This window comes from Micromys minutus (genome assembly GCF_963924665.1).
Source record: "Micromys minutus genome assembly, chromosome: 16".
Taxonomy (NCBI): Eukaryota; Metazoa; Chordata; class Mammalia; order Rodentia; family Muridae; genus Micromys; species Micromys minutus.
This window is the reverse complement of record NC_137985.1, coordinates 38,506,271-38,534,258: the sequence shown is the minus strand read 5'-3', so window position 1 is coordinate 38,534,258 and position 27,988 is coordinate 38,506,271. Positions and strand designations below refer to the sequence as shown.

Sequence of the window (27,988 nt, the reverse complement as noted above, 5' to 3'; positions counted from 1 at the left end):
ACAGAAACAGCAAACAGCAGAGGTGGAAGGAACAAAGATGCCTGGTGGTCACTGGTCCAGATGCTGCAAATGGCCAGTCTCTTTGGCCAGGATCTTCATGGCAGTCACCAATGTGAGGGAGGCATAGTTAAGATTTCCGGAAGCGTACCTCACTCTGAAGAAGAGACCAAGAAACAGGGTAAACATGAAATACAAATGCTCAAAGACTAGAAAACCCAGGACCAGCCAAGTGCTAGTTAGCACATCCTCTGGGGGAGAGGAAATGTACCCTAAGGCTTATGAAAAGGACGTATGATGCATTTTCCTGCTGAGTCCTGTATCATCTTGCCCACAAAGACAGAGAGGGTTGGTCATAGCATTGGGCTTTACAGTCATAGACAGGGGAATGATAAGGAAGCAGAGCTGGGAGCAGATTCAAGTTTCCAGAGGGGCAACTTCATGCCACGGTAGGTAACCTCTAGCACACTCTAGTGGCCAGTTTAGATACTGCTGGGTATCACTGTAAGTGGAGAATTTCATTGGTGTTGACATTATACCGAGGTTCATGATGCAGGCCCTGTTCCAAGGGAGGAGATGGAAGGAAAACTGACACCTTGGACTGGTCCCATGCCTGACATTCAGTCCTGTCTTGGACATCTTCAAATTCGGATGGCTCAGATGGCCTCTGTCTGAACACCCTCCCCACCTCCTCCAGGTTCCATCCCTGAGCTGAGCGCTCACCTCCATTTTGCTATAAATCCAGGGAAGTACTTCTGTCACTTTGGTGTACACACCAGGCTTATTTTTCTGGCCACAGCCTGTGCCCCAACTGGTGACACCTGCCAGGTACCAGCGGTTGTTCTGCTCACAGACGAGGGGTCCTCCACTGTCTCCCTGTAAGGAATAAATAGCCAGAGAATAAGTCAGTCTGGTGCAAAAGCGGGGTCCAAATCAGGGGAGAGGTGTCTCTGAGATCCCCATATCAATCTTAGCACTCCAGCCTCCTCCCACCTCCAGGGTCATGAGACCTGAGCCTTACCCACAAGGACCTCACCTGGCAGGAGTCCCGCCCTCCTCGAAGGTCCCCGGCACACATCATCCTTGGAGTAAGGTAACTGTCATAGACCAAGTAATCATTGCATTTCTTGAAGTCGATGAGGTCGACCTGGACCTCTCGGAGGAAGGGAGATGTCTTCTCTTCAGTGAGGAGAATGTGGGGAGACAGGATAGGAAGCCATTGAGACTGTGAAAAGCTCCACAGACATCAGCCACACCCTCAGGACCCAGACCCAGCCTCCTGGGAGTAGAGGGCATCACATTTGTGTCTAAACCCACCCCTCCATGGTGGGATACATACCCTCACACCAGACACAACTCACTGGCCATAATACAGCGACTTGCTCCCATGGGAGCTCACAAGCCTCTAACTGGAGTGGTTTGTATGAATTTCTAACTTGACAAGACCTGGAATCACCTGGGAGAGGCGCCTCAGGAAATGCCTCTGCGGGATGTTCTTGGTTAGGTAAACTGAGGCAGGAAGACCTGTCCTAAATATGGGCAGCACCACTAAATGGGCTCAGTCCTAGACTGTAGGAAGAAAGGAGAGGGAGCTGGGTGGCGGCACTTTTCCACTCTGCTGCTGATGAGCCACCCACGCCACTGCTGCTGTGACATCCTGCCACGAGGGACTGTGTCCTGTGAGCTAATAAGCCCTCCCTTCCTTAAGCTATTCCATCAGGTATTTTGTGGCATCGATGTGCCGAGTCACTAACACACCGACTTTGCACACTCATCTACATTCAAAGTGCCATCTCTTTATGCCATTTGTTTTCAGATCCCCTAACGATGTTAGGGCACACCTTTATCTCCCATTTATATTCATAGACACATAGGGCCAAAGAAACTATTTGCCCGCCTCTGGTCCCTAATTGGTGAAACAGGCAAGGTCCAGATGCTGCAAATGGCCAGACTAGTCAGCCTTCCACCATAGGAAGCCAAGGGATAGTGACTGTTGGTATAGGCCTGAATGTAACAATCAGGCTAGCCAGGCAGTGTCCCTCTGAGAGTTATAGCTAACCCTAAACAAGTCACTCAGATTGAGCAAGGCCTTAGGACATCTTGCCTTAAGACGGGTGAAAACAACGTCCCAGCCAAGCCTCACGGTATAGGCCTGTATTCTCAACTGCCGTGGAGGCTAAGGCAGAAGCATCAGTTCAAGGCAGGCCTAGGCTGTAAAATGAGTTTAACGTCAGCCAGGGTGACCTATAGAGACCTTGTCTCAAAATAAAATGTAAAGAAACACCTAGATGTGAGCAACAGGCTCTGGGTTGAGGACACAGTATGCAAGAAGGTCCTTCTGCAAACCACAGACAAACATGCCCTCTCCCAATCAGTGCAGGGCCCACAGGTCCTCTGTCGCTATCGCCTCAGATTCTGCCTTCCTTCTAGATGAGATCTTTAGGTTTTCTAGCACTGCTTCCCAGTAGTATCCAACCTAGAGAAAAGTTGATACTACTGATAACCTAGAGAAAAGGGTCACATCCTTGCCCTCTCCCCAAGCTACCCTCAGCCTATGATAAGCCCTTCCTAAAAGCATCTTCTAATAATATTTATTTATGTGCATGAACTTTTTGTCTCTGTCTATGTACCTGGCACCCTCGGAGGCCAAGAGAGGGCCTGGGGTCCTCGGGAACTGGAGTTACAGAGAGTAGTGAGCCACCATGGGGGTGCTGAGAACTAAGCCTAGATCCTCTGGAAGAGTAGCATGTCCTCTTAAGCACTGAGCCACCCTCTAGTTTCTCTTATAGCCTCTTAATGAAATGTGTGTTTCCTCTCGTTTTCATGAGCAGTAAACCTACCTAATCAGCTATAGGGTTGGCAGTCTGCCTAGGTGTTATCATGTGGACCGTGCTGACATGAACATAGGTATCCATGTTCCTATGTTAACTATGAGTCTATAACCCAACATGGGTGTCCGTGTTCCTATGTTAACTATGAATCTATAACCCAAACTTTCACTCAGATAGCCTTCATCTGCACACACACACACACACACACACACACACACACACAGAGAGAGAGAGAGAGAGAGAGAGAGAGAGAGAGAGAGAGAGAGAGAGAGAGAATCTTGCATCTCTGCCTCTCACCATCTGTTTCCTTGGTTTTGCCAAAGCCAGTGATCCAACAGGTCTCATTGAGGCCGAAGGTCTGACCATGCATAGGGAGGCAGGCAGGGTGGATGTGAGCTGCAACAAGACATTGAGGTATCAGCGAGGAAGCAAGGTTGGGGTTTAGGGTAGAGAGACACAGATGGGGCAGAGCATCTACATCCTAGCCCTCTCCGCAACTCTGAATCCGCCGAGGCTTTGGAACAAGCAGATATGAAAGTCGGTCATTTCCTCTGAACCTTGCAGCCGTCTGTGGGCTGTCAGCACCGTGAATCCATTCTCCTTCCGGTGCCATTGTGTACACAGATGGGCAGTTTTTGGAGGTTGCTTGAACCAAGCTGCCACAAAGTAAAGGAAAATGTCTCCATCAAGAGCAGCTCTCCTGGCTAAGACTCTTCCATGCCTTTCCCTCAGAGCATAGACAACGAAAGATAAGTTTCAGATGTGCTGTCTGTCACCTGATCCAGGAGGGCACCTGTTGGCTGGCCACCACTAGGGGCTCTCTGTCTAAACATTCATCTGTCCTGGAGTGAGTAAACTTACCAGGCCAAAGAGCACATACCTAAAGGCTGAGACCACAAATGCCTGCTAACTGGCTCCTGTGCGAGCATTATCTATCAAGTGTCATTGCACACGGCCTTGGCATGGGATACCCTTGGGTGATCTGTGTTACTGACTACTCAGCTCTGAGTCGAAGGAGAACATTCACTGACAGAATTTTGTAGCATTCTCCCTCATTTGCTGCATCCATTGCTGCATTCTGCACCCATTTCTCGGCCTGACCCAGACTCAGTGAACATTTGAGGACGGAGGGCAGACCAAGGAGGGAGGGGAGAATTCGGGTGGTGATTGTTAGTTTCAAAAGTCAACTTGACACGACCTGGCATCACTTGGGAAGAGAATCCCAACTGAGGAATTATCTAAATCAGGTTGTCGTGTGTGTGTGTGTGTGTGTGTGTGTGTGTAGATCCAGTCTACTGTAATCTGCACCACTTCATAGGCTGGGCCCTGGGCTGTCAAAGGGGGTAGAAAATCAGTTGAGTGCTAAGCAGCAAGCAAGGACACATTCATTCTCTCTGGCCTTGACTGCGGATGTGCTGACTGGCTGCTTGATTCTCTGAACGGAGGGACCCTAACCTGGAATCACAAGACAAACAGACCCTAACCCCCACATCCCACCCCATGTCACTTTTGGTCAGAGTCCTTTAACACAGCAACATAAATGAGACAAGAAGTTGCTAAATTCTTCTTTCAAGAATTGGGGCTTAAATGTTGGCATCTATACCTTTTGTCTGCTAGGAAGTAAACACACAGAGACAAATGAAAGGAAAGGGTAATATTGGTTATTAACATAAAAATTAATTAGGACTTCTTTAGATTCATTGTTTAAAAGAAAAACCCTTTCTTGTAGCTGCAGATTCCTCTTGTCTGGGAGGAGTTTAAATTATTTAGTTTTCACAGAAAATACTGTAGTTTAAGAAAATCCTGCTCTGGTTTGTAAGCCAAAAATCTGAGCTTATGGCCTGACCCTAGGGCTACATAAATCTAAACCGTGGTTCATAGATGAAAGATTTGCTTCATGCCCTGAGACACACACATGCCAGGAGAGGAACTGGGTAAAACTCGGATGTCTTAACCAAATGGTTTTCGAGTTAGTTGCACAAGGTTGAGAAGGCTTGCTCAGATTCACAGTTTGTTTGTGTGAGTTTCAGGGGAAAATGTTGGTTGATCTCCCTGACCCCATCTCCCACCGCTGCTTAGCTGTAGGCTTCAAAGTTGAGCCTGGGTGTGTTCATAGGGAAGAAGTTCAGAGACATCTTCACCTAAGAGCTCTGCCCAGGACTCTTCCTCCTCACCTGGCTCTGATGAACTAACTGTTCTGAAGAACGGCAAACACTGTTTCCCTAATGGACATGTGAGGAAACACCCATTTACAGGATCAAGACTCTGGGATGTCTGGACCAATCAAAGCTCCCCAAAAATTCTGGTCCTCCAAAGGAGAAAAAGTGCCTGCTTTACTTTTTTCATGGTAGACAGCCCTGACCCTATTCTTCAGGCTCTCTTCTGTTCTCTATAACCTGCCTTTCTGAGTCCCTTTAAAGATTTTAAGTTTTAATTACATGTGTATGGCTCTGTACTCAAGAGTACAGGTGCCTATGGGGGCCAAAAGAGGTACCAGTTCCCATGGACCTGGAGTGAAAGGTAGTGTGCGCTGCTGGACTTGGGTCCTCGGATAGAGCAGCATGTGCTCTTAGCCACTGAGTCATCTGTCAGTCCCATCGGTTCTTTCAGACTTCACCTTAGCTATCCTCTGCACTGCCCACCAGCCCACCATGTCTGAATGCCTTGTTGGCTCCTTCTGATTTCTAAACATGACGTGGTCAGCCCCTTTGGTAGGTCTTGGTACTCACTTCCCATTTTCTTCTTTTTGGCATTGGCTGTGTAGTAGACAGACAATCAGAAGTAATCAAATGAGTTAATGAATGAGTGAACGAATGAATGAAGCCTTCTTTGACACTCAGTGTCCCCAGTGATATGAACACCTCTGTGATCTTTCTATCACGTAGCCTCATTTGGATCTTTCACCCCACACTGGACACTCAAACCTGGAGTCAACTCACGCTCCTCACTGCAGTGTATGCCATTCGCTAGCCCAGAGCCAGGGGAAAGAGCCTTGCTTCGGAGTCAGACCAATCAACCATCTTGGAGCCTATCACTCAACGCCTCAGTTAACGTATCTCTCTAAAACTCTACTTCTCCATATGTCAAGTGAAGCTCACAGACTCTGCTCTTCTGGGCTGGTTGGGCAGAGAATACACACAATCATACATATCAAATATCTCCCAGTGTGTTGCAATTAAGATGTAAAATGCCTCCATACAAACCGATGTGTTTGAACACTTGGCCCTAGCTTGCTGGCACAGCTTTGGGACATAGTGGAACCTTTAGAAGGTGGTCTTCACTGGAGGAAGTAGGTTTAAGGGTGTGGACCTAAAGGTTTATAGCCCATCCCCACTTCCCGAAAGAAGCTACGCATTCCTGCTGCCATGAGATTACCAGCCACTGTGCTTCTCTACCATAATGGGCTGTATCCCTTTAAGCTAATAACCCAGATAAAGCCATCTGACCTCAAATTGCTTTTACTAGGTGTTCTGTCACTACAGGGGCCCTGGCTGACAGCTCTTAAGTGCATAGTTACTAACAAATAAGTCAATTCAATCTACTTATATTTATTAAGATCAGTATATAAATCTGTGGCCAATTTGGAGTATGAGATGAACATGTGTTTCAAATCTTGGGCCTAAGTTTCCCCAGTTATTATTTTCTTCCTTCCCTTATATATTTTCATGTGTGTGTGTGTGTGTGTGTGTGTGTGTGTGCTCTTGCACTCGTGCTTACACAATCACATGAGCACTCATGTACAGACATGGACACACAGACATGTGTGAGTGCTGCCATCCATGCAAGTGTATAGAGGTCAAAGGTTCAAGTCAAGATGTTGTGATGGTTTGTTTATGCTCAGCCCAGGGAGTGGCACTATTAGAAGGTGTGGCCCTGTTAGAGTAGAAGTGGCCCTGTTGGAGTAGATGTGGCCTTGTTGGAGTGGGTGTATCATTTTGGGTGTGAACTTTAAGACCCTCATCCTAGCAGCCTGGAAGCCAGTGTTTTGCTAGCAGCTTTCAGATGAAGATGTAGAAGTCTCAGCTCCTCCTGCACCATGCCTGCTTGGACACTGCCATGCTCCCACCTTGATGATAATTAAATGGACTGAACCTGTAAGCCAGCCCCAATTACATGTTGTCCTTATAAGAGTTACCTTGGTCGTGATGTCTGTTGACCTCAGTAAAACTTTAACTAAGACGAAAGTCTTTCCTCAATCACTTCTATGCCTTGTGTTTTTGGCACGGAACTAGAAGCTTTGCCTGGCCACCAAACCCCTAGCACCCTCTCGTCTCTGCTCCCCAGTGCTGACATTACAGGCACATGCTATCATGTTGGGCTTTTTACTTGGGTTTTGGGAATCTGAACTCAAGCTCTCATTCTTGTTCAGCCAACATTTTCCCCACTGAGTCATCTCCTCCAGACCCCAGTTTTCCTACCTGTAAAACAAATACATCCTGTGTAATAATCTGTAAAATTCTTCGGCTTTTGCTCTAATGACACCCTGGGTCCCCAAGCTGGGTAAACAAGGGCTGCCAAGTTGAGGGTTCTGGGAAGCAAGGGGGCACATTCACTCACCTGACAGGGTCAGGGGCTTGGACAGCCTCATGAGGGCGATGTCATAATCATCTTGTTCATCGGTGTAGTTGCTGTTGATGATGATCTGAGAGATAGAGGCAGCCTCAGGCAGCTGGTGCAAGTTGCTGGTACCTGCATACACCTTCCACCCCTCCAAAATCTTCTCCCGGGTCCTACAAGAGCACAGGGTATGAGTGCTGTCCAGTTATATACCTGGCAGGATACACTGGCTGCATCTGCTACCCACTAGGGGTGGAGGTGGGGGAAGGACATCAGGAGCACAAGCCTAGAGACAGGAGGATGGCTAAAATGACCTCTGGAAGAGTCCTCTGTCTTATGAAGCCCAAAAGCTATCCCTCGATTGCTCTGTACTGGCCTGCACCTTAGAGTGTGAAAAAGCAACAGAATAAGCAATTTCTGTGTGTGGGATTCACCTCACTACGTCATCTGCATGCCATGAAGGATGGAGACTTGGCCATCAGCCACAGAGATTTGAACAAGACAAGATAATGAAGATTCTTTACTCAGGGATCCGGTGTCTGTGACTTCTGTGCTATGGGTCCCCAAAGGATGCTAGGAACTCTCAGAAGCCACCTGTACCACCCTCCTGTTGTCCCTGACCCTCAAGTCTTGAGGTGGCATCTCAGATTGTTAGACTCTTCTGATGTTAGCTCTGCAGGTGGTCTTGGGAGGTGTCAATAAACCTGGTGCTTTATTTCACCTGATCTCCAGGCAAAGGATCTTCCAGCCTACCCCCCTTTTTCAACCTTGGCTTAAGCTCAGACCAATTCCTCATGCACTCTTAGTTTTTTGAGCAGTAGCTGAGTTGTCTGACCCTGAGGAACTCGGCTTAGCTATAGAGTATAAGTCCTTCCCAGTGGCTCCAAGTCCCCCATCTTATCAAGGGCCCCTTGGTCACTTACACAAAGAAACAGTGGGCAGCAGTGAGCACCCACTGGGAATCGATGAGTGTGCCCCCGCAGATATGGGTGGTGCCAAACTGCAGACTAACTTGCCAGGGCCACTTGCCCTCTGAGGTCAGGGAACCTCCCACGATCCGCCCAGTCATAGCTCTCAGACCACAGTCTAGGGGAAAATGAAGAGGACAAAACATGACATATGCTTCTTTTAGAGCCTCTTCTGCTCTTCTCAAGCTCCAGGCAGACAACTGAAGGTCACTGTTTGTCCAAAGAGTCTAATGTGGCACACCTAGTTCCCTGTCCAGGCAGAAATAGTACAAGGTGGTCTTAACCTTCTGGAGTTATCTAGTAGGAAGTCTGACCCCAGGCAGCTTTTTCCACGTTCCCATTCATTTGTTCCTACTTTCATTAATCTGGCAAACGTTTCATTTCATGCTCACAGCTTCGACATTGAGTCTGGCTTGGTGATGAGGGTGAGTCCCAGGACTGTCATCAAGGGCTCAGAGAAAGCAAAAGATACCATCCCAACCCCGAACTGGTGAGCACTGGCATGGTAGTCTCTTATTTCAAAATGAAGGAGAAATGTATTTCCCATGACGCACAGCTGGGCTTGCACAGAGAGCAAGTCTGGAATGAGTCAAGCCTGGGACAGGGAGGGGCAGCCCGGTGAGTGTGCTCAGATACGGGGCTTTTCTGCTTGCAGAGGAAGAGAGGGCAGCACGTGATCTGAGCAGTGGGCACCGCAGCCGTAACAGTGGCCCTGCCTACACCCTGTCTTCCCCACCAAGAACAGAGATCTTGTGTGATTACGCATAGCTAGAGCTTAGGGGTCAACACCAAGGTCAAGTATCAGCTCCCCACCTGCCTGGGTTCCAGTCTTAGGCAAGGAACAATGACTAATAAAGGCACTTGCCTCGAAGGGTTCTCAGTCAGTAACTCCAGCCCTGTCTGTATACGAGGTACCCTCAAGTGAATGTTGACAAAAACTACTAGCTACTCCACACTTGCTGTCCTCCCTCAGTTCTTAGCCCCTACCAAAAGACTAGGAGACTCCTTTGATTCCCCGGAAATGACAGGTAGCTGGACTGAGCTCCCTAGACAACACCTCATTCCACCCCCTCCATAGACCACACTCCAAAAAGAGCAGCTTACTTACGGGAACACTGCAGAGAGACGTACCGCCGGGAAGGACATTCTGACCTGCAGTAAGGGGCACAAAAGGAGAGAAAGGTCAGCAGCTGTCTCCTCTTCCTGACTGGTACCCACTCAGACTCTGTCCCGTTTCGACCTTTACCAATAGCAGAGAGCCAGACTGTCCCTTTCCCAGTAGGATGGTCTTCCTTCCAGGGCTTTCTCCAGGAAGGTGGAAGTGAGCAAACTATCTTTATCATCGTTTTGATATGGTGAACCACACCCTCCCCTACTAGTTCCCTGTTCTTGGAACCCAAGCAAGCCTTCACAGTCCCAGTTCATTTCCACAACTAAGCAGCTCCTAATGAGCCAGCCTCTTCTACAGCCTCACGCTCCTTGTTGTGGCACGCAGAGGGCCTAGCCCGAAGCAGGCACCGAGGGGTCATCGGAAAGCTAGGCTGGAAGTCTGCCTCCCATCTTCAGGGGGAGCTGGGTCAGAGAGAAACTGCAGTGCAAAGATGGCAGGAAGGGCTGAGGCTTCCCCAGAAGGACCTCCTGGGCCCTCAGGACTAGTACCTGTCAGTCCCCTGCTCAGGTCTCCATTCTAAGTCACCATGCAGAGCCTTTTAACTGAAACACCTAGTTCTCTGGAGCACTAATGTTTCTTAATTGTTTTTAGGGATTAGGAAGCAGGATCACTTCCAACCTTGGGGTGATCTCTGCACCAGATCTCAGACAAGAGCTTCTAACCCCAACGTGTCCATAGTCCTCCTGGCATTGCAAGGGAGCCCTGGAGTCTGGGGCCCCAGGGAGCATGAGAGAGTGACTCCCCGACTCTGAGCACCATCTACCGGTCTCTCAGCCCTCTGTTCACACACAGACAGTTGGGTGGTTTCACTGCACCTGTAGAGGCTCTCCTGGACAGTGGAGTTGTATTTGGAGAGTAAGAAGCTGCTGGCGATGTCCCTGTGGGCCACCTCAGTTGTTCGGTAAGCACTGCAGAGAAGAGGGAAGAATGAATAGCCAGTGAGTGGCATTAGAGCCACAGAGTTCTTCAGGGAGAGGCAGACTAGAATGGCCTGTGTGGTGGCCACTCCTGCATAGTGCTCAAAGTCCAGCTCCAACACAGGCTCTGCTCCTGCCCCTACCAGCCCTATGACTGGCCACCTCACCAGTACCTGGTTAGAAAGGTACATTCTCGGTTCTACCTCAGACTTACAGAAACAGCTCTGAGAGGTGCCCAGCCTATGTTTTAACAGCTCCAGGCAGTTCGAATGCATGGTTGACTTTGAGAACACCCTTCTAGCCCTTCATATCTAGACTGACTGGTTTTTATATCAACCTGACACCAGCGAGTGTCAATTGGAAAGAACTCTTAATTGAAAAAAAAAATGCCTGTATAGGTTTGGCCAATAGGCAAGTCTGTGGGGGCATTTTCTTTCTTAAGGATTGATCTGGGAGAGCCAGGCTCACTGTAAGTGGCAACATCCCTGGGCAGGTGATAGCAAGTTATATATAAAAAGCATGCTGATAAGAAGTATTCTTCTATTGCCTCTGCCCTCAGTTATGGCCTCTGGGTTTCTGCCCTGGGTTTCTTCAGTGATAGCATGACCTGAGAAGATAAGCTTAGAGAAACTCCTTCCCTCAAAGAGCTTTGGTCACAGTCTTTTATCACAGCAATAGGAGCAGCAACTAAGACACTATCCAACTGTGACCCACAGTTTAGGGGCATCAGCACCACCCCAAGACCTTACTGAGCACCAACATGCATCCAAAAGTGATCCAGTATATATGACAGTGACTCTCAGAGGAGCAACCCTGAGAATCACCTTAGGCATTTACTACACAAGTTCCTAGCCCTAATCCCAGAGATTCGATTTGTGAGAGACACACATTTTCACGAGCACCCCAGTAATTTCCGATATGTTCTAGTCTTTGCCTGAACCTGTGTACATTTCTAGAACATTCTACATCCTTCTGTGCATTGGGCCTCTGAATATGCATCCTCTCTAAGAAAACACAAGTTCGGAATGTTCTCCATGGTGTCCCAACAGAACCTCACTCATGCTCTTGGTGTGGGACTGTGGGGATAAACCTTCTCTACATTGCACTAACGGATCTTGTTTTGTTTATTTTTTTTTTTTAAACCTGTGTGTCAGGAGGTCTCCTAGAAGTTCTAAAAAGGGATCCTTGCAGAAATGGCATTCAAAGATTACCGGATGGCTCTGAGACAAAGGACCCCCAAGCCCCACCCTGCCCTACCACCCCTACCCCCTCACCCTGACCCCCAGTCTCCCACCCCTTCTTCAGTCTGGATCAGTCAGTCCCTCCTTTATCCACCAGGGGCTGAGGGGGCAGCAGAGAACTAGCCTCAACCCTGTCTTTCTAGGTGTTTCTTCTAAGGGTAACCCACAACCTCACATTCATTTATTCATTCATTCATTCATTCATTCATTCATTCATCCCTCAGCTTAAGAACTCAGAGAAAGGGTTGATTCTGTAGCTTGGAAGGTGCTTGTCACAAAAGCATGAGAACCCATGTGGAAAGGCAGACATGGAGACGTGCTCATATTCCCAGCCCTGGGAAGTAGAGACAGGCAGATCCCAGGAGCTTAATGGCCAGCCAGACTAGATTACTTCACAAGCTTCAGGATAATAAGAGACTCTCTAAAAACATTAAGGTGGCCGACTCCTAAGAAACACCTGAGGTTGACCCTCTGGCCCCCACATATATGCACATATACGTAACTACACACACAACTCAGACCAAGACAGAGAGTGTAGGTGCCAACCTGGCCTTCAGGTGGGAGGAACTTCCAAGTAGGAAGGTTCACTCACTTCCTGTTTCACTCACCAACACTGACTTCTTGGTGTAAAACTTTTAAAGCCAAAGTTTCATAAAACTTGGCCAATCCCTGACCCCCCCCCCCTGTTTTATCGTGTTTCTCATTCAGTGAGCTTCCTAAACAAGTTGTTTTACAACTGCTATGGTTCAAAGTTCACAGAGGACTTTGCACATCTGGGCTCCTAGAGTTCACAGATGTTCACAGATGTGGTGATGACTGAGAGTCTTGAGTTGATAGAATCAACACAGAACCTGCAGCACTCCTTCTCTTCCCTTTTTTCTTCCCCTCTCCCTTCCTCCCTCTTTCCCTTCACCCATCCCTCCTTCCTTCCTCCTTCCCTTCACCCATCCCCCCTTCCTCCCCCTTTCCCTTCATCCACCCCCCACCCCTTTGAGACAGATTCTTTGTTCACCTGTCAAAGCCCAGCTGCTGGCAAGTCCTCTTGGAGTCTGTGTCATTCCAGCTGCTGCTGCAGACGGGAAGCCACTCCCCAGAAGACCCAGAGTAGACTTTCAGGAGGGAATTGTCCCAGTCGAACCTGACTGCAGGACAGAGAAGAGCAAAGAAGTGTCTCAGCACCCAGGAGGCTTCGAGCTCTTGGGAGTAAGGTATGGGAGGCTTTGGGAGAGGTGCGGAAAAAACTGCCTAAGCAATGATGGATGGAGGGCCCAGGCCTTCAGTAAACACAGAGCTAAAGCTAATGGGTTGTCGCTAGACAGCTCTTCATCCAGCAGGACTCAGGAGGCCATTTCTGGGAGAGGGACAAGCATCCCACCCTGAGGCAATGACATGCTCAAAGGAGAGGACAATAAGGAGCCTGGGAGCTACGATCTGAGTGTGTGCACAGAGGAAAGGCTTGGTCACAGGTGCCATCATGGGCAAGGGCATATGCATTACCAGTGGAGAGGTAAAAAGATGGGCAGCCACACCCCTCAGCAAGGGTATTGAAACCACACAAAAACAAAAGGTCTCTGTGATCATCTAGGACATTAAAAAACCATAGGGGTCACAAGCCAGGGGTCACCCACTGAACAAGGAGAAATGGGGTTTCAGAGCACCCTCAGCCTGTTTGCGTCAGTCTTACATTTCCAGATTTTCAGTAAAAGCCACCATCTAGCCCAGTGCATTTGTTTTAAAAATTAGAAGTCAGAAACCCTAAGAAGTGGGTAACTTATCCATGTGACATGACACCCCAAATCAAATTTCAAATCCTTGTCTGCTGTGACTCAAACCAATATCTGTTTTTTCTACCCATTGACTGTCTGAGCCATTACTTTCGACACTATAGTGTGTAGTAGCCAGAGTCCACACATGTGCACACACATGCACACACACATGCACACACACATACATGCACACACACATACATGTGCACAAGCTCACACACAAGCACAGGCACACATACATACACATTCACTTCCCCATGCCCAGCCTTCTTACCACAGCCCAGCTCATTACTCTCCCTCTTTCTCTCTCTCTCTCTCTCTCTCTCTCTCTCTCACACACACACACACACACACACACACACACACACACTTGCCCATGCCCAGCCTTCTTACCACAGCCCAGTTCATCGCTCTTCATTTTGCAGTCCACCACTCCATCACAGCGAACCGCATGGATGGGACAACTCTCCGAAGGCTCCTTGTACTTGATCCCTGTGTGGCCTCGCCAGAAGTAGACTAGAAAAACAAAACAGACAAAACAAGCAGGCAACTGGTTATCACCAGCGCTGGAGGGACAGGATACTCAGTAGCCCAAGGCTCTGGGGATTCTCAGACACCGACCTGCAATCCCTCTTGGACTCTGGGGCTCCCGTCCCCCATCTGTATGAAGAGAAAGGCTGCTCAGGAATGTTCTAGAAAGCTCCTGCAATCAGGGAAGCCCTAGATAGACTTGAACAGCTAGCTACCCACAGAGGGAAAGAAAGAGACCGAGAGAAATAATGAGAGATGGACACAGATCCTACTTTGGAAACTTCATTACCCTATATGCTAGATGGACTAGTAGCCAAAGAAACCTTCTCCTCCAATATCCCAGAGTTCCCTCTCAGAACCCCTCTGGTATCCACTCTTCTTTGTCATGCACACACACACACACACACACACACACACACACACACACACACACACGGGGGGGGGGGAGATGAGGGGAAGAGTGGGGGGGAGCACTCTAAGCACTCTGCCATCCGGTCTGTCTTCTCAATTGACACCACAATGCCAGCCTCATCAGCTCCAAGATTTGCATCCTCCTTCCTCACCCCTAAACATGGGCATCCCGTGTGCTTGGTTGGTCCTTCCCTGCTTCTCTTTATGCCTTTCAGGGTCTTCCCACTCAACAAGCAACTCTAGGTGGCTGATTTCCAAATGTGCAAGGAAACTTCTCACACCTTATGTGGAAACCAGCTCCATGTCTTCCTCTGCATCTAGTAAACCTGATCCATCACTCTACTGACTGGAGACGCCTCCCTGTGGAGCCCCAACAAACCTATCATCGAATGCCTCACCCAACCACCCAGCCTCTACCATCTCCTCAGCTCTAACCCCACACTGTCTCCCCAGCTCCAACATGGACTCTGTCACTCAGGATAAGGCCATCTACATAGACAGTCTCTTCCCAGTCTAGATACACATCTTCTTCATCCCGCAGGCTGAAGCATCCTGCCCTCCACCTCCTCGAATACCTTAGATGCTGAAGCTCTAGGGAGTCCTGGGTATCCTCACAGTGATTGCTACACATCGCAGGACCACTGTGATTGTGGATGGAGTGATGTTGGGAGGTGAACCAGGACCCTGGGCTTGACCTACAGATCCTACTACCTCTCTGGCATCCATGAAGGAGCTGTGGGGACTTTGGGAAAGACTACAGAACCCGGTTAGAGCTGTAAGGCTACTGGGAGACCCTGCTCTTGAGTGTCTTGTGTCCCCTCTATGGGCCATTCCTACTGTTCCCAGAAGCAAAGCACTCTGTTAGCAAAGGGAGGAGTGGATGGAAGGTCTCAGACCAAGAAAGCTGGAGGCAATTTTGGGCATTGTGATAATGATCACACCACCTGGGTAGGGAAACCAAGGCTTGAAATGTTAATTAACTTACTGAAGTCAGACACACATGAGAAGCAGAGGCAGGACCGTGCGAAACTACTGTTATGACATAAGCACACAGGGTCTCTTCCTCTAACAGTTGTGCCCCCAGAAGCTCCCATGTTCCCTTCTGTCCCTCTGTTTGCCATCTCATGCTGCCTCTTCTATAGAATCCTTCTTAGCCTAAGCGGAAAGCTTTATGGCCTCACGTAGCTAGACAGATGGGCCCCAAAACTTTCAAACGTGCATCTTCCCTCTGGGATTCTTTCCTTTTACCCAGTGTAGGCCTTGGCCACCTGTCCTTTCCCTGCTCCCTCACATCTGATGTCTAGGAGAAGATAACTTCTCTCACACTCTCCAGGCCCTCACTTGAGATTGCCTGCACCCTACTGTACATCACTGTCACTTGTTCCTGACTGTAGATTGTCCTGAAGCTGTTTGTGTTTTAACATTAATTCCACTTCCCCAAGAAGGGCTGCCTAGTCACGTGACTCCAACCGAACCTTCCCATTTTAATTAGTAAAATAAAGGAAAGCCAGTGACTGGACAGGGAGGTGGAGAGGACTGAGAGCTCTGAGGAGGTCAGAGGATGGAGGGTAGAGTTCGTGGCAACATGGAGTTTCCCAAGGACCAGCCAGACCCAGGCGGGATTGATTGGTGTTAAAAACCTATGAACATTAAGGATTTTATAGGTCTAGTATCTCATATAGAAGGACAGTTTGTATCTTTGTCTATTTGATGTAATCTTGTTGTGCAGAGGGTTTGTGGATTGAGAGTTGAATATATAAACCTGAATGAAAAGCTATCGGCTGTAGAGTTGTATTTATGTGGGATGTTGGGGGCGGCTCAGACTGGGCGCCAGAGATGTGCACAGCTCTGAACTAAAACTGGGCCTGAGGAGTGAGACCTCAGGGCCGATAGAGAGATAAACATTTTCTATTTTTTAATATTTACTACAACACCTTACGGTCACACTGAGATCACAGAGCTTGACTTGCTTCTAGCTCTGTTTCTCAGGAGCGAGTGGCCTTCCTGGGAAAGAGTAAACGGTATGTGCTCATCTTTGCTGCCTCCTATGATTCCCCATTGGCTGGCTGCTAATGGTTTGCTCATCAAAGAGCCTAGAACATGTCCTGGGGTTCTTTTTCCAAAGGACAATGTGAGGGGCCTGAGTCCCCAGACAGTGTGCTGTCCCTTTGACCTTCAGGGATCTTTCCAGTGTTTTACAGTATGCCGGTTTTTATAGATAGCTACTTGTGTTCAGAGTGAGATTTTTACATCAAGAACTGTACACTTTTCTCACATGGTCGTCCTGGTCTGGTAAAGTGGAATAAGGTCTTATGAAGTCTATGCTGGGTTGAATGATTAAGGATGAACAGTGTCCCACTCAAAGAAACTGAAATGGAGCCCGGCGTAGTTAATGCAATTGTTGCAGTATATCATCTGTACTGATGGACCCAAATCTGGAAGCCCATGGCATTCCACATGTTCACCCCAGTTCTCTCAAAGGAGCCTGACACCCCATGACGCAAGGTCTCCCGTGTGGGTGTGAGTTCCATGCCTGATGACATCCCATTCTGCAGTGACCCAAAGCTCCAAAGCCACCCTTGTGCCCTCTGTTCGACTCACAGAGAAGGATGAGTGAGATCACCAGGCTGATGAGAAGGAGGACACACCCGATGAGCGGCAGCTGTCTCTGGGTCTCCTGCCAGGAGAACTTGGGGAAACTGGGTCCTAAGAACAGGGTGATAGGGAAGAAAAACTGCTGGGGAGGAGTATGGCATGGTGGAGGGCCCAGCAGGAAGCAAAATGGACTCCTGAGCATCCTGCTAGGGCCCTTGCACCTCACAATATAGCTCCACCCCTTCCCAGTATAATGCTCTCATGGATCCCCTCCCTTAGGCTCCTCTAGGCTAAATGCCACATGTGTGTTCTGCTAATTCATCCTCACCCCATTTGCATGAGCTGAGTCTTATTAGATACACTCTGCAGATGAGGAAACTGAAATTCATGGAAATGAAAGAAGTTGCCCAAAGTCACTAAACTAGTGATTGGCAGGACAGAGATTCAAATGCACTGTCTCACTCATTCTAAAATGCATCCCACCAAAGTGCCTCTCCTATCCTGGATAGGGAAAGGCTAGGATGGTCCCCAAACTTTGGGTGTTTCTTTACAGTCAAACAGCAACAAGGCCTGAATATATGAGAGTGAGGCAAAGGGGCAGGGCGAGGTCTGGGGTACATGGAAACAGTTTCCCGAGGGGCAGAGCCAAGCCTGGAGGCCCACTGACCTCCTTGACTTTCTGACAGCTGAACTCCTGAGCCTCATGGCCCCACAAGTTTTGAAGCTTGGAGTGATCAGAGTCCTTCTCTTTCTTCCTCCAGGTATGAGAAAGCATATTGATCATGGCCTGCTCTACTGGAGACCCTGACTTTCCCAGCAGACACACAGGCCAGTCAAAGGAAACAGCCCTTCCTGTAACCAAGAGCCCTTTGCTCTTGAGGTCAGAACTCTAGCCGGGGCCGAGTGGCCTACAGCCTTCTCCCTGGAGAACTGGAGTTCAGCAGTGAGCGCTCTGCTTCCTTGATCCTGGCGTCTAGCCCTTCCTCCTTTTGCCTAATTTTTCACTGTCTTAGGGTGTCAAGTCATGGTCCCTTTCTACCCTTGCTTTTCCAGGTTCCCCATGTTCTACTCTAGCTGTCCCCCATGCCATTTTTATCCCAAGGGTACATGGAGCTCTCTCACTGAGAGCTTCCCTTTGCCCAAAGACCCTGCCCTGGCTCTCTGCCCTCCCCGCAGCAACCTCCTTACCTGGGCTCTCCCTGGTGGCCCTGGTGGCTGGTGCTGACCTGGCAGGAGATGCCCGGATGGGGACAGCCCCCACTGGTGTTGCTCTAACAAGGTACACTCGAGTTGGGGAGGATGTCGTGGAGGCTGACGTGGCAGATGATGACCTGCCCGAAGATGACCTGGAAGGTGGTGCCCTGGCTGGAGATGCCCGGGCTGGAGATGCCCTGGCTGGAGATGCCCGGGCTGGAGATGCCCGGGTTGGAGATGCCCTGGCTGGAGATGCCCGGGCTGGGGAAGCCTGGGGAGGAGGTGTACTTGCTGGAGAAGCCTGGGGAGGAGATGCCCGGGCTGGGGAAGCCTGGGAAGGTGTCCTTGTTGGAGAAGCTTGGGAAGGAGGTGTTCTTGCTGGAGAAGCCTGGGGAGGAGGTGTCCTTGCTGGAGAAACATTCTGAAAACAGAATAAAGAGCATACTTGTGCCTGCTCCCAGTCAGCCTCTCCCAGCTGTGGGCCCTGGGAGTGGGAGAGGAAATACTCTGGACCAAGCGACTGGGACAGAGGAAGGGCTTGTGCTTATATTCAACATAAGTCCTGAGCAGGGCAGTTCAAAGTTCTCCTGTTGAGAACACCTGACACAACCAACACCATTGTCCCTCACGAACAGGACACAGAGAACACACTTCTTTTAGTCCTCTCTTCCAGGAATCGAAGCCAACAGGTCTGGTCACATCTTCATTTTATTGGGACCTGTGCATTGGATTCAAGGAAGATTTTTGACCACACTCAAAGCAGGGACCAGAGAGTCTCCCGTAGGGAGCTGCTGGGACCAAGCAATAGAAAGGGGTGGTGACACATGATTGCCCTTATCCCAGCTGGCTGCACAGGGATGTATCTTAACGTGCTTGGGGACATTCGGGCAGCTGCTTCTGCTGCTCCAGCTGTTCTGACACTGAGGCCACCCTCTTATCAGTGCTGTCTCTTATCAGAGAGTCAATTTCCAAAACCTCTACAAGAGCGATGGGCCAAGGAGGGTAGAACTAGAGAAGACATTGTTTTTGTTTTTTGTTTTTTTTACGGGCGCTGGGAGTTCACTCCAGGCACCCATAAAGGCAGGGAAATGTTCATCACTGAACTATACTCCTCACATAAACTTGACTTTTGGAAAGCTACTTTGCCCTCAGCTAAGAACTTGATGACACACAGTCAGGCAGCCCATGGTCCAGATCCTGAACCAGGCCTTTCACACTAAAAAGACTGGAACAAACTACTGAATTGCTTAAGCTTTTTTGTGCATCTATAAAATAGTCTGGCATTGACTAGGGGGTTCTCACCAGACCTGAGCCTTGGCTGCTGGCAGTGACCTGGCTTTACGGCCCTTCCAGTGTTGTCCATTCCTGTAAATTCAAATGTTCCTCAATACTAAGGAAGGACCTGTGACTTGATGGAATGGAAGACACTTTAGAACGTACAACAAACTTTTGTGTCTGTAGCCTGGTGAGGTTCTAACCTCATCCTGAGAGTTGGGAATTCTTCTAGAAGTTCATTGTCTGATTTCCAAAACCATGGAGTCAGGATTTCACCCCAGGTCACTTTGAATCCCTCTTGAGGCAGGAGAAGCCATTGGCGCCATCTTTTGAACACAGGCACGGGGCACTCTCTCATTATTTGGAAGATGACAAAAAAACTGGGATTTGGGGCCTTGTAAGGCAGGAACTCTACTGGGGGCTGAGGTGGAGCCCAGGAGTTTCGTGGTGGGAACATGTCCTTGTGGTACTTCTTTGTTGTGAACTGCGGTTGTTGACTCCCGTCCCCCACCCCTTGCCAAGTCTGGTTGGAGCCTTATGACCCAGAATTGAAACTGGTCAGGGTTACAGCAACTATGCCTGAATTCAGCTTCGTGACACGAGAAACATTCCTCACACCTTTCCACACAGCTTCCTTATCTGCAAGGTGTGGGTAACCACCCTGCTTCGTATGTTGGTAGTCACAGATGAGACATGCAAAGCACGTGTACACCGTAAGTGCTGGAGAGATACCGACTGTGACAGTCTGCTTGTGTCTTTAAGAACATTTGGCTCAAAATCAAGGTTTGAGTAGAGCTGCACCCAATTCCCCACTGGGTCAGCAGAAGTCCGCCAGAGCTTGTTTTACGTGTACAAATAGGGCTAATCTCATCTCCTGTCCCATACAATCATAGATCTATGTCAACAAGCCTGAACTATACACGAGGGTCAAGCTCTGATGAATATAACATCCAGCGAAGCACCTTTCTTGGTCCCATGCCAACTTCCTAGTGGCTCCTTTTAGTTGGCACGGGTAGCTCCAGTTTACAAAATCCAGAGCTGAGGGCTGATGAGACGCATCAGAGGATAATAGAGCTGGCTGCCGATGCTAAAAACCTAGAGTCCAACTCCTGAAACCCACGTGGTGGAGAGAACAGATTCCCTGGAGGTTGTCTTCTGGCCTCCATATGAGTGCCCCCCCCCCACAAGACACTTAAGTTAATAATAAATAGGTGATTAATAAATAAAAAGGTGATTAATTTTCAAATTTCCAGGTCAAATAAGGATGAGGGCTTGGGTTAGAACCAAGCCAACTTGTGATCAACGATGTCACAGATGTCACAGAGGAGCGGAGCATTTTCCCTTGTGGCTCCAGGCTCCACGCATACTTGCTGGTCCGGTTCTCACAAGGGGCCTGAGAAAACTGGTAAGAATGGCCATCCCTCTCACCTCTCTGGTTGTGTGTCTGTTGTAATGGGTCTCATGTAGCTCAGGCTAGCCTTGAACTCTTGGTGTTGCTAGAGATGACCTTGCACTTTGGATCTACCTAAAGGTGTGATCCTGGCACCTCAGCACACAGGGAACGGGGCTAGAAAGGAAGATGGCTAAGAAGGTCAGGGACAAGGTGCACTGGGGATTAGAACAGGGAGCCTTGTGAAGTTGGGGTCAGGAAAAGAGTGAGAACAAAGAGCTGGTGGTCAGCCAGCAAGGAGGGAAGTCAGTAGAAGCCAGAACAGATGACACCAAAATACTGGTAATTGACCCTGAGTCAGAGGACACTCATTCAGCAACTTAAAGAATCAGAACTGGGGGGTGAAAGCTAGAAACCTAGAACCCCAAAATCTGAATGAGAAATGCTACCTGAAGAATATCTGTGAGTCCCAGGAGGATGTCAAAAAGGAAGAACATGCTCTGCCCCAGTTACCTGACATTATAAAAAGGGCTGCTTGCCCCTTCCTCTCTCTCTTGATCTCTTGGCCTTTTGGTCACTTGCTCTCCACCCCTTACCCCTCCTCTCCACATTTCCTTCCCCCTCTTTCTCTACCTGCTCATGGCCAGCCTCTGCTTCTCTACTCCTCCTCTTCTCTCTTTCTGCCTCTACTACCCTCTTAACTCCTTCCATGACCTGAATAAACTCTATTTTGTACTTGAAAAAAAAAAAAAAAGAAAGGAAGTGAGAACATTCCAGATGCCAGAGGACAGCAGACACTGAACTTTGACCCAGAACTTTGACCCAGGCTTCACAGGATGTTAGGAAGAATCCTGATCTTCAGAGACCATGAGAATGCCAGAGCTCACACCTCCCTCTTTATGCATTTCATGGCTAGCCACTCCACCCAGCTGGAAGAGTTTCCTGATGTATAACCTACTACAGCTCCAACTCGTTTCCTCCCCCTCCATCCTTGAAAGGAACTGTGGAGATAGGACCCTCTCACATGGAGACTTGACTTCACCCTGACAACAGATGGGAACCCCAAGAAGAAAGGAGACTTCTTGTCCAAGTCCCTAGGAACTAAAGCAGAGCCAGGGGACCAGAACTTAGGCCTCCCAAGCCCAGCCTTTGTCAATGATCACAACCACCCTCAAAAGAATTCATGCCTAAGTCCTAGCAGGGACAGACTCATGCCTGTCCTTACCAAAGCCTCTTATAGACCGGTCTCTGTTCGACCTGCAAGGGCAGGTGTCTATGACAAAGTTAGCGCCTGGATAACTTGGGCCATTTCCCACCACTACAATCCATTCCTTCTGACTCCACCCTAATGGTCTCTAGAGTAACAACTAACCATCAAACAAGCTGCATGCCAACCACTTCTGGTGCCCCTGATTGTGCCTGGGAAGCACTGTGTGTGCTATTCACAGCTTGCTGAACTTTCTAGAGGTTCTGGTGCATCATGGGGGACCAGGAGGGCAGAAAGCTGGACATGGCTGTGTGTGGCTATTCCCCTAGTGTTAGGGGTACTGAGAGTCCGATCAACCACGGACTCACAGAAGCAGTGAGCTTCTGGTCCAAGGGGAGACCTTGTCTTACAGCAATAAGGAGAGCTGCAATAAAGGAAGACACAGGACATGCTGCTCTGACCTCCACATGTTCATACCTGTGTACTCACATACATGCACCATACACACATGTGCATGCACACACATGTGCACGTGCACCCACATACACATACTTTTCAAAGGTCCCCTATAGCTTAAGAGTGCTTGAAGACCCCCAAAGGTTCCACTTCTAGACCTGTGCCTACTCTACTTCAGCTCCCAGGGATGGATTCTGCAGGTAAATGGAGGCATTTTGTGATTTCTCTTACCTGGTGGAGGGTGAAGGTGTGAGTTGGTTAACATCCCTTGAGTGTGTCTCCATTGTCCTCTCAGGGTTTCCTGTGGCTAGCTAACTGCTGCTGAAGGCTGAGCCCACAGCTCTCCCATCCCACGCAGACCACAAGAAGAGCTCTACACAAGCTTCTCTGCTGACTTAAAAAAATGTCCACTGGCCACTGCAGTGACAGCCCATCATCCTTGCTTAAGACAGGCTGCAGAAGCTCCCTCTTAGAGCAACTCCCTTAGAAAGCCAACACTCTGGGGGTACCCTCAGACAAAAAAAAAAGGATCTTGAAACCTCACTAATGCGAGCTTTCTTTCAGGATGAGGTAGGTAGCCAAGGTCCAGAGGGACTCTGATGTGTCCAAGCCAGTTTGAGACAGTCACGTGGTCTAGTCATGTAACCTCAGCCTTGTGCTGTACTCGCTGTTACATTCTTCCCACCACCTCCAGAGAGCAAGGCTCTGGGGCGCCCCTCTTTTTCAGCAATCCTGACTTTTAAGGACTGTCAAAGTAGGAAGTGCATGGGCTATAACATGGTCAGAGCCCAGCACTCTGGGGCTCCACTGTAAATTACTGTTTTTTGTCTTTTTTTTTCTATAGCCCAGGTTGGCCCAGAAATCACAATCCCCCTGCCTCTGCCATTCAAGTCCTAGAATAATAAATGTGCCTCACCTTGTCTAGCCTGGGAGCTCCCTTGGACAAGACCTACAAGTTCTTGTCTATGGGAGATTGGGGAGAGGGAGTAGGAGACAGGGGGAGGCTGTGATGGGGGAACTCTGGCCCCATCCACATGAGGACCAGACTGTCCTGGGACAAAGCCAGGTTTCACTGTGCCCTTAGGATGTGGCTTTCCCCACCCTCTTTCTTTAGAGAACCTTCACAGACACAGTCCTTTCAGAATTCAGGTTGTTCACCATTGCCTCTTCCCCAAGCACAGGACTAGCTTCCCCAGTGTGCAGAGCTCAGGACTCCAGGCTCTGTGCAGCAGATTCTGTGTGACGTGCAGGAGCTTGCTTCTGCCCTTAGCCAGTGTGAGCTAGGGGACAATCATGGTCTTGCCAGGGGTTCCCATAAGGCATAAGTTCTCATGAAGATACCATGGAGTTCAGCCATGGCCTTCATGATGGGGCTTGAGCCCCTTTCTACCTTAGCTAGAAATCCACGTTTTTTAAAATGTGATGGCCTCTGTCCAATATTTCATTTGAATAAAGAAGTATCTGCTGCAAGAACTTGGGTGAGCATTTCACTTCCTTTAGCTTAAAAGGCCTTGATGCATAAAAGAGACCAAGAGGAGCCTTTAGATCATACCTCATTGTTCACTTGATGGTACATTTATTCATTTGTTCATTCACCAGTGACTTTAAAAAATATGGTGTGTGGACTTGGGGAGATGGCTCAGGCAGGTAAAATTACTTGCCATGAAAGCATAAAGATCTTACTTCAAATCCCTAGAACCCATGTAGAGTGAAACATGGTGATACACACCTGAAATCCTACTGCCTCTATAACAAGATGGGGGAAGTGGGCCAGAAAACAGAAGCAGAATCCCCTGAAAGTATGGGCCAGCTAGCCTGAAAACACACACACACACACACACACACACACACACACACAGAGAGAGAGAGAGAGAGAGAGAGAGAGAGAGAGAGAGAGAGAGAGAGAGCACATAACACTCATATACCATATACACATATGAAGAATAAAAACAAAACCCATACGCTGAGTGCTCACTATTGCTAATGATATTTCCTGCCTCTGTTTCCCTGCTACAAATACAAGAGTAACAGAAAATAGCACCAGGGACTAGTGAGTACTCTGGGCTGTCCCCCATGGAGAATCCTCCACCCTGGACTGCCAAGGCTTGGTGTTCGGTGGTGTTTTACCACCTGACCAGCTGCCAGGGTACAGTCCACCCCCGTTGTTGTTAGACCAGGAGGAAGTGGTGTTGCCAAAGCAAGACACTTAAGCTAAGTGGCCCTTGTTGCATCAGCCTTCCCACCCAGTGCTGAGCCTGGAGCCTGACATGAACTCCCACATATTCACACTAAGTCACAGGGGACAAGGCAGAATGAGGTTCGGTGGGGTGTGACAGGTGCATGCTGATCAGCACCAGTGACAGCATGAAACTGATGTTCCAGGTGAGGGGTGTGGCCCGACGGGACAAAGGCAAGGTGTTGGAGGTGCTTCCAGCTCGGGGTTGTGGAATGACATGGGGTCCTGCCATGGGTCTGCCATCTTGAGCACCTGGGCAGCCTCCTGAGCAGGGTACTCATATTGGCCCATCCCGTGCCTCCCACATCCTCACACATAGCTAGCTGCATGCAGGAACTCCCAGCATGAGCAAATCCGTCCTCCAGTGGACCGTTGCTTGATCAGTGGGCTGACTTCAGTCCTCTTAGAAGGCATGGCTGTTCCCCAAGCATTGAAAAGTGTGACCCGCTTGTCAAAAGCACAGGGTCTTCACATTTGACAGGAACAGTGCATACACCCAGAGGTACACACGGGGATCTTTATCATTCCAGCGACTGCCATGGGACCAGAAAAGGATCTTTGGGCCATTTGTCCAACCCTTTTCTTTGGCAGGTGGGGAGACTGAAGAGGAGCCAGTGCTAGACTCAATATAGAGATGGTGATGAGGAAGCCACATACCATGACTGTATCTGCATCTCTGATTTGTCAGATGACATTCTAAAGGAGCCTTAACACACAAAAGGCTTCTGAGACTCCTTGCCCCAGGTGCTCCATTTTTACAGATGAAGACACTAAAGGTCAGGAAGTTAAAGTGACCAGGTTCCATCACTTTTGCCTACCATAGCAAGGGACTCTTTCTTGGGTTGTTTTCCTGTCATGGTCTCGCTACCTAGCCCAGGCTCCATCCTCCTGCCTCAATCTCCAGCACAGCTAGGAGAGAAGGTAGGTACCAGTCACCTCATCCAGCTCTGCCTTCCTTTTGAGTACAGCAAAGCCTTTCCCACTCCTTTTAAAGAGCCTTCTGAAAGTCTGCAATGTCCTGCAGGAGCACCAAGAGCTCCAGCCCATTGGCCACCACTTCCTCTCTCTTTATAGGAAGGACAAAGTCCACAAAGCATCTGTCTGCCACTGAACCCTCACATGAGAAACTCAGCCTTTAACCTCCAGCATCTTGTCTTTCCCTTTTCTTTTCTTTTCCCTCTCTCTCCTCCTCTTCCTCCTCCTGCTCCCCCTTTGATACAGAGTCTCACTATGTCCTGGAACTCATTTTATACACCAAGCTGGTTCCCAAATCACAAAGATCCACCTGTCCCTGTGTCCTTAGTGCTGACATCAAAGACACACACCACCACACCTGGCTTCTCCAGTTCATTCTTACTTAATCTTAAGAAATTTTAATCTTATTTAATCTTAAAACAGGTTGTGTGGTGCATGCCTCTAATCCCAACACTCAGAAGGCAGAGGCAGAGGCAGACAGATCTTTGAGTTTGGGGCTAGCCTGGCCTATGGAGAAAGTTTCAAGATAGTCACAGCTACTCAGAGGAAACCCTGTCTTGAAAACAACCAAAAAGAAAAAAGACAAAAAATCTGCTGTAGACAAGATTAGGAGGCAACTATAAGCTCCCTGCTTTGCTCTGACTCATTATCTAGGGACTCACTATTTAAGGGTTTCACCTGGACCCTTGAATAATGGGATGGCTCAGCTCTCCCATCCCAAATGAAGCTTATACCTTCCATGGTGATTACAGGACCTACCAGACCTTTGACACTTAACTCTTCAGCCCATGTCCTGTTTTTCCAGCCACTGTCCACACTGGTTCCTAACTCTGGGGTGACAAGTTCTCCAGATGGACATCACTTCTGTAGCCCCACTTCAGGGAAGAGGCAGCTCTCCGCTCATCTCCAACTTGAACTGTCTCTTGATCTGGGGACTAGCAAGTTCCCAAGGAAGACAGCAATGGCTGTGATGGTGGTACCCATGCTTTCTACAGAACACCATTCCACTCCTACCTCTCATCCTTCTTTTTCTGCTTCTTGTGGAGACATGAGCCAAAAGGGCCAGAGAGCAAAGAAGAAGAGTGGAGAGGTGTCTGGAATAGTAGGAGAGATGACAATGCCCTAACAGGCCTGGGTTCAGAATGGACCACAAACTAGGCACAGCCTAGAACATAGAATGGGTTGAGTTTCTTCTGGACTTTCTAGAGTCTCAGAGTCCACTCTGTTCATTGAGGACAGAAAAAAAGATGTGAAAGGGGGCAGAAAACAGGACTTAGAAGAAGTTAAGCCAAAAGGCACATTAAATAAAGATTTGTGGACACAGGAAGGGCGCCATGACCCTTTTCTACACAGGACAGCCCCATTACTCTCTATCGTCTCTAAATGAAACAGAAGGAAGCCTGAGATGTAGCAGAAGACACTGTGGCTAGACATAAGGAAGCACTTCCTGTGTATATTAAGTCCCCTAGTAAGTAACCTATGAAAATCTTAAATGTACATTAAAAAAAAAAATCACACATTTCTGGGAAGGAGTCCACCTAGGAGATAATTCTAGAAGATGAGTTAAAATACCCTTGCCATCTCAAACCAGTAAAAGTAAATCTAGATTAAATCAGTAAAGCTGACCAGGTAACACCAGAGCTGTCTTTGCCAGGGCATGGGGCACAGCCCTATTCAGGCCTCAGCCATACAGTCCAGGGGTGCCTAGTAATCAGACCCCATATTTTATTGGTTCCTCCTCCTCGGAGTTTCTTCTAGGGACTGAGATGAAGGGGTTGAGATCCCTGGGTCCCCGGCATTTTCCAGCTAGCAGAGACATTCCATTTTCCCTAAACCCAGGGCAGGTCTTGGCAGCACCCTGCTTGTTTCCAGCCTGTCCCTACCCAAGCCTGGGAGAGCCCAGGAGACACACTCACCCGGTGGCTGCCTCTGTCCATGGTGTAAGAGGATGCTTCTTCCAGGCTCAGCTGATGTCAAGGGGAAGATCCATGTTGGCCCCCAGTTCCCCAGCATGTGGGGAAAAGGAGGCTGAAGACTGAGGGCCGGCCCCCAGCAGATGGGGCGGGGAAACTTGCGGGATGTGTGAGGTAACTCAGGTATAAACAACTCAGAACTGGCCAGACCTGTCCTTCAGCCCCATCCCAGTAACTCAGCTAATACCTGGGCTCTTGAAACTGCTACCACACAAGCTTCTGCGGAGCTTCTGTATGTGGGGTCCCCTTTGCTGCCCATCCCAGTGGGTTCCCCATGGACTCTGGAATCATGGGAAG

The 27,988-nt window shown here is 48.9% G+C and overlaps 1 protein-coding gene across 1 annotated transcript; it reads right to left on the bottom strand.

The window, feature by feature from the left end:
• Nucleotides 1-127: 127 nt before the first annotated feature.
• On the bottom strand, nucleotides 128-27,655 carry TMPRSS13 (transmembrane serine protease 13; the record flags this gene model as incomplete). The annotated part of the gene is made up of 13 exons (XM_080929701.1): nucleotides 128-154; nucleotides 721-873; nucleotides 1,034-1,176; nucleotides 3,126-3,224; nucleotides 7,386-7,558; nucleotides 8,309-8,471; nucleotides 9,462-9,505; nucleotides 10,340-10,432; nucleotides 12,695-12,824; nucleotides 13,842-13,964; nucleotides 16,992-17,096; nucleotides 18,174-18,600; nucleotides 27,635-27,655. The coding sequence occupies 13 exons, from the start codon at nucleotides 27,653-27,655 to the stop codon at nucleotides 128-130; spliced, it is 1,701 nt and encodes a 566-aa protein (XP_080785827.1).
• Nucleotides 27,656-27,988: the final 333 nt, after the last annotated feature.